The 13,042-nt window shown below is 42.2% G+C and overlaps 1 protein-coding gene across 2 annotated transcripts; it reads left to right on the top strand.

The window, feature by feature from the left end:
* The first annotated feature begins 688 nt into the window (after window positions 1-688).
* On the top strand, window positions 689-2,013 carry LOC132144172 (caspase b-like). 2 transcript variants are annotated; one of them, XM_059554936.1, is made up of 3 exons: window positions 689-810; window positions 1,321-1,597; window positions 1,704-2,013. In XM_059554936.1, the coding sequence occupies exons 2-3, from the start codon at window positions 1,330-1,332 to the stop codon at window positions 1,715-1,717; spliced, it is 282 nt and encodes a 93-aa protein (XP_059410919.1). In that variant the 5' UTR covers window positions 689-810; window positions 1,321-1,329; the 3' UTR covers window positions 1,718-2,013. The 2 variants fall into 2 exon arrangements, with proteins under 2 accessions (XP_059410919.1, XP_059410918.1); XM_059554935.1 differs by lacking the exon at window positions 689-810 and having other exon boundaries at window positions 1,131-1,597.
* The last annotated feature ends 11,029 nt before the right edge of the window (window positions 2,014-13,042 follow it).

Raw genomic sequence — 13,042 nt, 5'->3', positions numbered from 1 at the left:
AAGAAACATGATGTTCTGAAACACAAAAAACAACCAAATGCCCCAAATAAACAAGTCAAAAACATTATCGTTGCACACAGAAACACTCTCACTGGCCAAGTCTATCATCTTCCTTTTGTTCAGTTTGACTGTTTGATAATTATGCTTACATTATGCAAACCATTTTTATCCAACTGATATCTTAAAATAGCAATGATAATAAAGAAATCGTTATAGTATATCCTCTCATCAACACACTAAGCAATACAGTAAATCAATGGAATAAATCACCTGAGCATTAATAAGATCATTCAGATGATACGAGGTCATTTAAAATGCATGCTTTCACATGATTGTGAATCATAAAGACATATATAAAGAAACTGATCATCTCAGATTTGTTTGTTGTCCTTTAAACACAGTATATTTGTGCAGGGTTTCCTGCCATATCAGAATGGTGTTGGACAACATTGTGAACAGTTTTGTTCGTTACATGAATTCACCACTTTGATGAGCACAATTAGTGTACAATGGCTCCAGATCAGTTTTGTCCTTATTCTCCATTAAAAGATTTATCACTGATGCAACTGAGCAGCTTCGTCATTACTTACTTAAAGCAATATTATTTGCAATAATTTATTGTTTATACGTAGTATGTTGTAGAAGTTGCTGTAATAAAAGCAAAGCATATATGCAAAGCATTGTGGGACATACTTTACATGAAAAAGGCGGATACTTTGTTACCAGTGTGGGCGAGACCTTAAGAGAAATTGAAACCTCAAACTGAAGAGAACAAGAAACTGCAGACAAATTTTGGGTTCAGTCAGACATGTAAGTATCCTATAGTTTTTCTTTTTACTTTTAACATAGAAAGAGCTGTAGCTAAATCTTATTAATAGTAGACCTCTTCACTTTCTTTTCTCTGCGTGTTTTAAACATTGATCCTCTTTAATAACCAAAAGACTGAATGTTGTGATTTCCTAAGCCAGGTGCAGTACTTCTGTCAGACATAAAACATAGAAAATGAACTAATTAGAAGATTAACTCCATCTGAAAAATAATTATACGGTCCAGTCACTCATTTATTGCTAGATATATATATATATATGTATGTATGTATATATACTTTTTCCACATGTCATTCCATTATATTGATATATCTTTTGTCACCTCAAAATGGTGTTGATGTAGAGGACTAATTTCCCCTGTAGCTCAGTCTGATTGGTCAAACTGGCTCTTGACACTTCTCTATTACTAGGCAGTGGATTTAACAGATAATAAGAGAACAGCTAGTGGCTCCAGACCAATCGAGACTGTTTTGTCCTTTTTTCTCCCATGCAGTGACAGAAAATGGATGCCACTAAAAATCTGATAAGTGAGGCACTTGAGCAGCTAATGAATGCGGAGTTCAAGAAGTTCGTCTGGCACCTGTGGAACGGTGTGGCAGCAGACATCGAGGCCATTCCTCGAGCGGCTCTGGAGAACGCTGATCGGCAGGATGTGGTGGATTGCATGGTGCAGAAGTACAGCACTAACGCTGGGACCGTTGCAGTACAAGTGCTGCTCAACATCAACCAGAATGATCTCGCAAAGCGCCTCGATGTGAAACTTCAGAAAGGTAAAGGAAAACACTGTATGTGTTATGATTTATGTCTGATGCAGACCAGTGTATATTTCTCATACAGTATAACAAACATCTTCTCTTTTCTCTCTCCTTCTCCAAGCGAGTTCTAGCTGATTAGGAAGAGTTCAGCAGGAACAATCCCATCTACCGCAACACAGCCACCAAAATAAAATCAAGGGAACATTGTTTTAAGATTTTATTCATCTGTAATCTAGTTATTAATTGTCTTTCTGCAAATCAGTAATTGATGAAAAAGGGTGTGCTTTCAGTTAGTTAAGAAACCTGTGATGTTTCTAACATAAACACATCATGTCTGTATTTCTACAGTAACTCACAAAAAGAATGAATTTAAACAACAGCAGAAGTCAAAGTTATTCTCTCATCTAATAAATGTGATGTTGTTTCTACTACTGGTCTGCTGTTTGTGTCTGTATCTGTGGCAGTCGTGGTAAGTGATGTTTGGTTTATTTGCACCCTCATTTTATTTTCCATCCCAATCAAGTTCAACATGATCTGGATTGTCTTGTAACAGCTCACACAGTTCGTCTGTTTTGTCCTATATTGCACAACACATATATTTCGAGTTACTTGTTATGAATGTATTACCATTCCAGAGCCCCTCCCCTTCACACTAAATAAACCGGATTGACAAAAACATGTGCTTCTGAGGAAGGCTTTATTTCTTAACAGAAAGGGAACCTCTAAACAAAGCAGCAAAGAAAGTGCAGACTACAAGAAAACTGTCTTCAAACAGAACCTATAGCAATGTTTGTTTCTATAGCACTTTATACAGATTGCTAAAAACAGCTTTAAATAGTTTAGATAAACAGTAATAGTTTTATATTTGATACGCTGAGGTTATCTATAGATAGTGGATTTCTCCTTTCTGTATTTGGAAGAATTTCACCAGATTGCCAAGTCCTCCTGCTAAACAATTACTTAAAATTATTCCAAGACATTGTCTAATTGTATCTGGACTTTAGAGAGCAAGTGTGACAGGGCCGGGTGCAGGTACCAGTGGGACCTGTTTGAAGTTGTTTAATTTGTATGTTTGTTCTATTGATTTACTTGTGCTATTTACACAATGTTTAAGTTTTTTCAAGTTTGTAGGTGTCCAGGTACAGAAACTGAATAATTAAATGTAAGATAGCACTGCATAGTCTTCACTGTAAAAAGGATATATACAGTCAAAACTACATTTAATCAGACATCTTCAACATTTCTCACATTATCACAGTTTATTTGCTATAGTTTAGAAAATTGTAATAAAATATGACAAGAGTTAAACTGTGTCAGAACAAATTCATCTTAATAATCTCAAAGTCAGATAACATTGATAGAAAGATATGTAATGGATTAAAATCAACCAAATCCTCAGGAAGCTGTCAGTATGACAATATTTACACAACTATCAATACTTTGTTGAACAGTTACCAAGCAATGCTTAATTTAGTTCTGTCTGTGGTGTGAAAAGGGTGCATTAGCAATTAAAGAAAAGTGTTATCAACAAATCAATGTGTCTGAAGAATTTTTTGGTCCCAATTATTTTATAAATTTTACTGATAGTTAACTGAATGTAGAATGTTTAGTGTGTCACAGTTTACTTTATTTTGCTATTCTCACTTACATAAATTAACTTTAGTGTCCTGCACCTACTAGTAAAAAATGAATAAATACCAAAAATTATATCTGGTGTCTGAATAATTTTTTGTTTGACTGTGGATTAATTCTTGTTAAAACTACAAAGTAATTCAGTTAAGAGCAATGAGTGATTTTCTTTCATTCTGTTTCTTGGATTAACATGGGCGGTGTCACTTTAAGAGATAATGTTTCCATTATAATGATACACGTCCAAGAGTACTCAGTTGAGTTTTTCCATGGCTTGTATTTGAATGCTTTAAACTCTTTTGAATGTTTAAATTAGCACGGCTTAAAAACACATGCAAATGATAAGCTTTCATGACTAGGGGCAGCAGTGGCCCGTCAACTGTCTTTTTATGATTGCCTCAGCCAGAGATAAATTCATAATAGATCATGTTTGATTTTTTTGTTTATATTAGTATAAGCAAATATATAATATGATTAAATAGATATTATATGGATAATAGATTGTTATAAACCTGAACAAATACATATAAAATGATGCACATATTTAAAACTTCAAAAGGAAATTGCAGGTCTGGTAAGAGTTTAACCACACTAGTAAACTAGTAAATCTCTCTGGAGATGTGAGTAAGACAAATTCTGGCTTCATAAAACCAATAGAGTAGAGCTAGTAAATTTCTAGTGTGGAAATAGAAATGTGAACACATATTTAAGTCTAATCAGACTATGTATTTTATACCATGTATTTCTTTTAAGCATTGATAATTTATTCACAGGCAATAAATAGTGAACATCATGAACATCCAAACTCAGAAAGCACCTTTGTTGTCATCATGTCCCATGGGGACAGATTCGACAATAAAGATGCCATTTTAGGTGTCCATTATGATAGGAGGAAGAATAAATAAAATCGCTCCCTGGAAACTACTGCAGTAAATACTGGGCAGGAGAACAAACTGGCTCTAAAATCACAAGAAAGATGCAGACGGACAAGACAGGCGTTATGGTGCAAACCCCACTGAAAAAAAACCCTTTCGTATTCTGCTGAAGTTGAACTCGAAGGAAATTAAGTGAAGCCCTGGCCATATTTAAGCTCTATTATGCGGTGTAAATTGTGTTCGCTTAGAAAGTCCAAACTATCAGTTTATAAAATTTCGACATCAACCCTCTGCAAGCATGTAGAGGTAAGATAAACACTTGCAGCATTGCATGGGTGGTTAAAATGAAGCTTTGACAGTTTAGCAAAAGGTTTTCACAAATTAGCCAAATAGACAGTGGTGCAGGGTGTATGATATATATCGTCTGTAATAATATCGTAATTGCTATTTTAACAATGTGTGATCTGACATTATCAGTATTTTGCCAAAAACCAAACCAAACGCTAACAGTGCTCTGAAGTCTAGTAGATTAGACTAGTGCACGTGTTGCACACACAGAAGAGGCGGAGACTTCTGGTGGCACATATATTGTTTTACCTCTGAGTGGCGCCGATACAGGATGGCTGCCTCCGTGACGTGCTCTGCAGTTGTTTTTGTGTTTTTGTTAGTTTGTCCTGTCTTTAGTTATATTCCTGCAATCAGTTTCACCAGGGACGAATTGCTGGATATTCGGCAACACACATCTCCCGATATTTCACCGGTTTTCGACTATTCTGATGTTTTGCTGGACATTCTTGTCGTCGGAGCGGCTGCCCTGATCACACGCTTCAAGAGGACGCGCAGGCGGGGAAAGCGAGCGGGAGCGCTCGTGAGACTCAGAAAACGCGGATTTCGAACGCCGTTGCCTAGCATCCATCTGGCAAATCTCCGCTCTCTACCCAACAAAACGGACGAACTGCTTCTGCTCTCTCGGACAAATAAAGATTTCTCCCACTCTGCTGCTCTGTGTTTCACGGAAACTTGGCTGAATGACACCATACCGGACAGCGCGCTCCATCTGCCGGACTTTCAGCTGTTTAGAGCGGATCGCGACGCAGAATCAACGGGGAAATCGCGCGGCGGCGGGACATGCTTTTACATCAATGAACGGTGGTGTACAGATGTAACTGTGTTAAAGAAGACGTGCTGCTCAAATCTCGAAACGCTCTTCATTAACTGCAAGCCGTTCTATTCGCCGCGGGAGTTTCATTCGTTCATTCTGGTTAGTGTTTACATCCCTCCTCAAGCGCACGTGAGCTCAGCTTTACAGAAACTCGCTGAGCAGATCACAGAGACAGAACAACAACACCCAGACTCTGTTTTAATCATTCTTGGGGACTTTAATAAAGCCAATCTCTCCCGTGAACTGCCAAAATACAGACAGCATGTTACTTGTCACACAAGAGACAGTAATATATTGGATCACTGTTACACAACAATAAAGGATGCATTTCACTCTGTTCCACGAGCAGCTTTGGGACATTCTGATCACCTTCTGGTTCATCTTATACCGACCTACAGGCAGAAACTAAAATCAGCTAAACCTGTATTAAGGACTGTAAAAAGATGGACTAATGAAGCAGAGCAGGATTTACAATCTTGTTTTGACCTCACTGATTGGAGTGTTTTTGAAGCTGCTGCCACCGATCTGGACGAACTCACAGAGACCGTAACATCATATATCAGTTTCTGTGAGGATATGTGTATTCCTACCAAGACTCAACTAAATTACAACAATGATAAACCGTGGTTCACTGCAAAACTCAGACAGCTCCGTCAGGCCAAAGAAGATGCTTACGTGAAGGGGGACAATGTCTTGTATAAACAGGCTAAATACACACTGGAAAAGGAGATCAAAGTGGCAAAGAGGAATTATTCTGAAAAAATAAGGACTCAGTTCACTTCGAACGACTCCGCATCAGTGTGGAAAAGCCTAAAGAAGATCACCAATTACAAGACACCACCCCCCAGCACTGTGGAAAATCAACGACTGGCAGACGATCTGAACGAGTTTTACTGCCGGTTTGAAAGAACACCCATCACCTGCCCTGAACACCTCTCCACACAACCGTTCACACCAATAACAACTCCTGCAACCAACCCTGAATGCCTCTCCAAACAAACGTTCACACCATTCACAGCTCCTGCAACCAACCCTGAATGCCTCTCCACACAACCGTTCACACCATTCACAACTCCTGCAACCAACCCTGAACACCTCTCCAATCAACCGCTCTCACCATTCACAACTCCTGCAACCAACCCTGAATGCCTCTCCAAACAACTGTTCACACCACTCACAACTCCTGCAACCCACCCTGAACACCTCTCCAATCAAGCGCTCTCACCATTCACACCTCCTGCATCCCCCCTCTCCCCCACACCTGCAATACAGATCAGCGAGGATGCGGTGCGCCAGGTCTTCAGGAAGCAGAAAAGGAAAAAAGCACCAGGCCCAGATTGTGTTACACCAGCCTGTCTGAAATCCTGTGCTGACCAGCTGGCCCCCATCTTCACAAAGATCTTCAACAGATCGCTGGAGCTGTGCGAAGTCCCTTCATGCTTCAAACGCTCCACCATCATCCCCATCCCAAAGAAATCCAAAATTACAGGACTAAATGACTACAGGCCTGTGGCTCTAACGTCTGTAGTCATGAAGTCATTTGAAAAACTGGTGCTGGCCCACCTGAAGGACATCACTGGACCCTTGCTGGATCCTCTTCAGTTTGCCTACAGAGCAAACAGGTCTGTGGACGATGCAGTAAACATCGGACTGCATTATGTTCTGCAACACCTAGACAGACCGGGGACCTATGTGAGGATCCTGTTTGTGGACTTCAGCTCTGCCTTCAACACGATCATCCCAAACCTCCTCCTGCCCAAACTAACTCAGCTCTCCGTGCCCACCTCCGTCTGTCAGTGGATCAACAGCTTCCTGACAGACAGGCAGCAGCTAGTGAGGCTGGGAAAATACACATCCAGCACCCGTACAATCAGCACCGGAGCTCCCCAGGGCTGTGTTCTCTCCCCACTGCTCTTCTCCCTGTACACTAATGACTGCACATCTAAGGACCCCTCTGTCAAGCTCCTGAAGTTTGCAGATGACACCACACTCATCGGCCTCATTCAGGACGGTGACGAGTCTGCTTACAGACAGGAGGTTAAAGAGCTGGCTGTCTGGTGCATTCTCAACAACCTGGAGCTTAACACGCTCAAAACAGTGGAGACGATCGTGGACTTCAGGAGAAACCCCCCTGCACTCCCCCCACTCACCATCATGAACAGCACTGTGACTGCAGTGGAGTCATTCAGGTTCCTGGGCACCACTATCTCTCAGGACCTGAAGTGGGACATTCACATTGACTCCATTGTGAAAAAGGCCCAGCAGAGGTTGTACTTCCTTCGCCAGCTGAGGAAGTTTAACCTGCCACAGGATCTGCTGAAACAGTTCTACTCCACCATCATCGAATCCATCCTCTGCACTTCAGTAACTGTCTGGTTCAGCTCAGCTTCTAAATCTGACCTCAGAAGACTACAGAGGGTAGTCCGGACTGCTGAGCGAATTATCGGTACAACCCTCCCATCTATTCAAGAACTGTACTTATCCAGAGTGAGCAAAAGGGCTGTTAAAATCACTCTGGACCCCTCACATCCAGCACACTCCCTCTTTGAACTGTTGCCATCTGGTCGACGCTACAGAGCACTGAGCACCAGAACGACCAGACACAGGAACAGTTTCTTCCCTCAGGCAATCCATCTTATGAACAGCTGATAATAACTGTGGGACACACTACACTATTTATATTTATATACACTACACTTTTTATCCAACACACATACTTAGCGTACACGTAAATCTTTTGCACATAATATACATGTACATACATGGAACACACTATACTACTTATATTTATATTTATATACACATACACTTATTTATCCAAACACACATACTTAGCGTACAGTTACAATTTTTCCACATAATATACATGTACATACATAAATGCTCTTTTTAATATACCTGCCATACATTGTCAATTTGTATATTGTCAATCCTTACCCACCTATTTGTATTTTTTTGTATTTTTTTTTCCTTATTGTGTTTTTTGTTCTGTCGCTGTTATGTTGCACTGCGGAGCTCTGTCACGAAAACAAATTCCTCGTATGTGTGAACATACCTGGCAATAAAGCTCATTCTGATTCTGATTCTGATTGCTGTATACTGTCTGGCTTTTCTACAGGTAAACTGTCACAGGGCAGCAAGAGGTTTCTGTGCACCACCCGATTCTGTCCTCCTTTCTCTGGTCTGATCTCGTACACAGGACCATCAGGGCTTTTCCGACTTATCACCGTGTACACACAATCTTCCCAGTGTGAGCGCAGTTTACCTGGTCCTCCTCTTTCACTTAGGTTTCTGAGTAAGACTCTGTTGCCAGGCAAAAGCTCAATGCCATGAATTTTCTTGTCATAATATTTTTTTCCTCTCAAGGCCTCTTTTATTGCAGTCTTTGATGCAATATCATAGGCTTCCTGTATCCGTGTTTGCCAGTTTGCAACATACTCTGCATAATTCTGCTGTTTCTCAGTCGCCTGCAGGTTGAACATGAGATCGATGGGAAGCCGGGGTGAACGTCCGAATAGCAGATAATATGGAGAGAAGCCAGTTGCTTCAGAACGGGTGCAGTTGTATGCATGCACCACTTTGGACAGCGAGTTTTTCCAGTCAGCCTTCTTAGTATCACTCAGTGTCCTGAGCATGGACAAGAGCGTCCTGTTGAACCTTTCAACTTGCCCGTTGCCCATTGGGTGGTATGGGGTTGTGTGAGACCCACGCACACCGCAAACCTCTTGCAACTGATCCATCAGGTGATTCTCAAATTCTCTTCCCATGTCGTGGTGGATTTTTTCAGGGAAGCCAAACTTGAGGGCAAAATCACCAAAGACGTGCTGTACCACAGTTCTTGCCGACTTATTTCTTGTGGCGTAAGCCTGGGCAAAACGTGTAAAATGGTCCATCACTACAAGTATGTACTCGTAACCATTTTTGCACTTCTCAAGGTGGAGAAAGTCAATGGACACAAGCTGGAAAGGGTAGGTGGTTTGAATTGAAACCAATGGGGCTTTTGTAATCTTATGAGGTTTTTTTTCTTTTCAGGCACTCACATACACGTGTCACAAAGTGCTCTGTGTCTTTTTGCATATGGGGCCAATAGAATCTTTCACGAATTAGACTTAGAGTCCTCTCTGTTCCAAGATGCCCCATCTCTTGATGCAACTCTCTGTAAACCGTTTTATGATGTTCTTTCGGTAGAATAAGCTGATTTCTCTTTCCTGCTTTTCTGTACAGGACTCCTTCATCACTCAAGTGCAGTCGTGTCCACTGTTTCAAAAGGATTCTGGTCTCCTGGCATTCTTTTTTGAGAGTGTGGCCGAATGGACGACTGTTATTCTTTTTGTACTCCAGGACACGGCTGATAACTGGGTCTTTCTCTTGGGATTGTTTGATCTGCTCCTGCGACAGACACAGATTAGTGGGTAGTGAGATGTTGTCTTCCACCAGATGTACAGCTTGTAAGTGAATTCCACTTGTCCACAGAGGAACATCCTTCAACGTTAAAACCACACCCTGCACTGCAGCACTTATCACATCTTGGTTTATCTCCTCTGTGCACAGTTTCATGTACTGGTCAATGTCAAGCGGCATCCTCGACAAGCCATCTGCATCTGCATTGCATCTCCCAGGCCGGTATTTGATGGTGAAATTAAAATCTGCCAGCTCTGCGACCCAACGGTGCCATGTTGCATTGAGTTTGGCTGTTGTCAAAATATACGTTAAGGGATTATTATCTGTGTATACTTCGAAATGTGGAGCATGGAACAAATAATCCCTAAAGCGTTCGCAAACCGCCCACTTAAGAGCGAGAAATTCTAGTTTTCCTGAATGCATGTGGTAGTTTTTCTCCGGTGGTGTGAGAGTCCTTGACCCATATGCAATCACTGACATCTTCCCATTTTGTTTTGATACAGGATTGCCCCCAAACCATCCTGTGACGCATCACAATGGAGAACAAATGGTAAAGTCAGATCAGGATAAGCAAGGATTGGTGGCTTTATTAAGTGGTCAATCAGTTTGTTCAACACATCTTGATGAGTCTGTGTCCAAGGTATGGGGGTGTTGGGAGATAACTGCCCTTTTGACTTAGTACTGACTCTTCTTTTCTTTCCCTTAGGCTCAGCAGGTTCTGTGCTTTGAGGTGGTGTCGCTATGAGCTGATAGAGAGGTCTTGCCAGGCGAGAGAAATTTGGTATGTAGGTCCTATAATAGGAGAGGAATCCCATAATTTTTCTCAGATCTCCCACTGTAGCTGGTTTTCGGAGCTTCAGGGCCTGTACCGGGGCTATTTCAGCTGGATCCATGGAGTATCCATCCTCAGACACGATACGGCCCAAGAACCGCACTTTCCTTTGGAACAGTTCACATTTGTGTGGACTGAGTTTGACTCCATGTTTCTGGTATCTCTGTAGGACTGTGCGAACATGAGTCACATGATCATCGAAAGAGGTACTTTGCACAGGCTTCCATGTTCCTCTGGAACTCAGCTGGAGCTGAACTTAGGCCAAATGGAATCCTGTTCCATTGAAATAGTCCCCAGGGGTTATAAAGGCTGTTAGGGGTCGGCTCTCGACATCCAGGAATCCTTGGTGATAGGCCTTCCCTTGGTCCAAGACTGAAAACCAAGAACTGCCACTGAGGGAGTCCAGCGCATCCTGGATCCTGGGAATGGGGTGCCTGTCAGGTACAGACTTGCGATTTAATTCACGATAGTCACAGCAGAGTCTTAGGCTCCCGTCCTTTTTCCTCACACATATGACTGGCGAGGAGTAATGAGATCTTGGAGATACTCCTTCACCTCCTGTAAAAGTGGCTTGGGCACAGAAATGTAAGTCTTTTGCACTGGTGATTTGTCATGGAGTGTATTATGCATGTTGAGTGAGGGGATGCAACCAACATCATTATCATCAAAGGCAAAAGCATTGCACTCTTCCTTTAACAGTTGTCGTACAATCTGTTGCTGTGACTCTGTTAAGTGTTCAAGTTTTATTGGTGGATCCCACTGACTGGTTCTCTTTGATTGATGTGGTGTAACACTCACCCCACATGTCTGCACCGTGGATGTTGGCTGTTCTATCACCTGCTCCATCTGAGTGTCATTTCTCTGGAAAGAGTCTGTTGCTATTGGGTAAGTTGTCTTTACCACTTCCAGGTGGCCAACGATGAGTCTTGGCGTAAGTATGACTGGGTGACTGGCTGTATTAGCGATGGCAATTGGCACTTTCGCTGTCTTCCCATTACCGACTTTGACTATGCCTTCCTGCATTACTAAACCTTCTGGTAGTGGTGATGGTTCACTTGGAGCGAATAACAGGCTTTGTTCTTGAAATTGCAGTCCATTGTGTGCTTGTGCATAGACAGTGGTTATTTGCCATGCATTGACCTGGATTCTTTGTTTACCAACTCGTACAGTTCCAACTGTCACATTTGAATTTATCTTCAACAGTTTAAGCATGGATCTTGCCTTATTTATTGAAATAGAGAAAGCTTTGCTTACCCTACAGACAGTACTGGACCGTGGTCTCAGTTTCTCCCACCTGGTAATTATCTCTTCAATTATATTGTAGCCGATGATAGGGTTTTCAGCCACGCTAATATCACTTGCCACGAGCATAGGTACTTGCAGGGTCCCTTCTTTACCTGGATCATCACTTAATCGGAAGCTCACTTCCACCCAGCCATCAAAAGGGATCTCTGTGCGATTGGCGGCCAATCCAGTCAATGTTCCTGGCCACAGGAGCTCCTCAATCGGTCTGACGATGGTATGTGGTAAGTGTTGTTCTCTCCAGTCTGCGTTGATAATACTGGCTTGGGCTCCTGTGTCCCATAAGGCTTCAACTGCGACATCGTTGAGGTGGCAGTGGACCAGGCACCTTTTTCCAATGATGTTCAAAAGTTTAGGCGTAGCAAGGGATAGTAACTTATCAACAGAATTGGTCACATCTGGGTGAGTAGCAGGTTGAATGTTATTTTCTTTACTGTCTTGTTTGCTTTGCACAGGTCTGGATGTCTGTCGCGCTTCTGAACTCATCTGGGACCCGATGGCAGAATGGACTACTGGGGGGTCCAGCTCAGCAGTCCCCTCCCATTTCCCGATGCCGGCCTCCTTTGTCGACAGCCCCGTGACAAATGTCCATCTTGTCCGCAGCGATAACAGTGCCTGCACTCTTCACCTCTTTGGGCCTCCTGGCATGAATGGCAGCCTTTGGGCCTCCTCTCAGTTCGAAGTGGAGTCATGGGTGGGTGAAACTGTGATCTGGTCGCTTCCATTGTCTCTCTGAACATTTTGGTCATTTCCATGACGTTTGCTCTGAGGTCTTCAATTGCTTTAGCAGTGTCATTGTCAGTATCTGTTTCTTCTTGTCTTTGACAGTGTTAATGTCTTTCATTAATGTCTCTTTCCTCTGTCCTTGAGTCTCCATCTCGCTGCTTGAATATCGCTCAGTGTTGAAGACATGTTCTACTGTTTGAACTTCACTTAGTCTAAGAGGCTTTTGAGTCACTGCTTTCTTTAACTTTGTTTGTCTCTCCAATTCCAGATTAGCAGCTTTACCGATTTCCTCAATCAACACTTCATCTGCTATTTTAGGATCACTAAGGTATGGTTTGACTTGGAACTTAACTGCATCATTTAGAAGGCCTGTCTCCACAGAGCGAAGAAACTTTCGTTGGATGAGCTCCGGGCTAAACTTTTCTCCATCCTGCTCATCTCCAGATGTCCACAGTAGTTTCTCCCTCAGTTCAATGGCTCGGAACAGGAAACTTTGAGCAGACTCCTTGGGTTCCTGAGAGATGTTCATGAGC

Source organism: Carassius carassius, chromosome 7, assembly GCF_963082965.1.
Source record: "Carassius carassius chromosome 7, fCarCar2.1, whole genome shotgun sequence".
Lineage (NCBI taxonomy): Eukaryota > Metazoa > Chordata > Actinopteri > Cypriniformes > Cyprinidae > Carassius > Carassius carassius.
Note: the sequence above shows the minus strand (reverse complement) of the source record. Positions and strands in the feature narration are given on the sequence as shown.

Bases quoted from the DNA above. Each gene is read 5' to 3' on its own strand.
- LOC132144172 (XM_059554936.1), top strand. From the start codon at position 1,330: ATGGATGCCACTAAAAATCTGATAAGTGAGGCACTTGAGCAGCTAATG.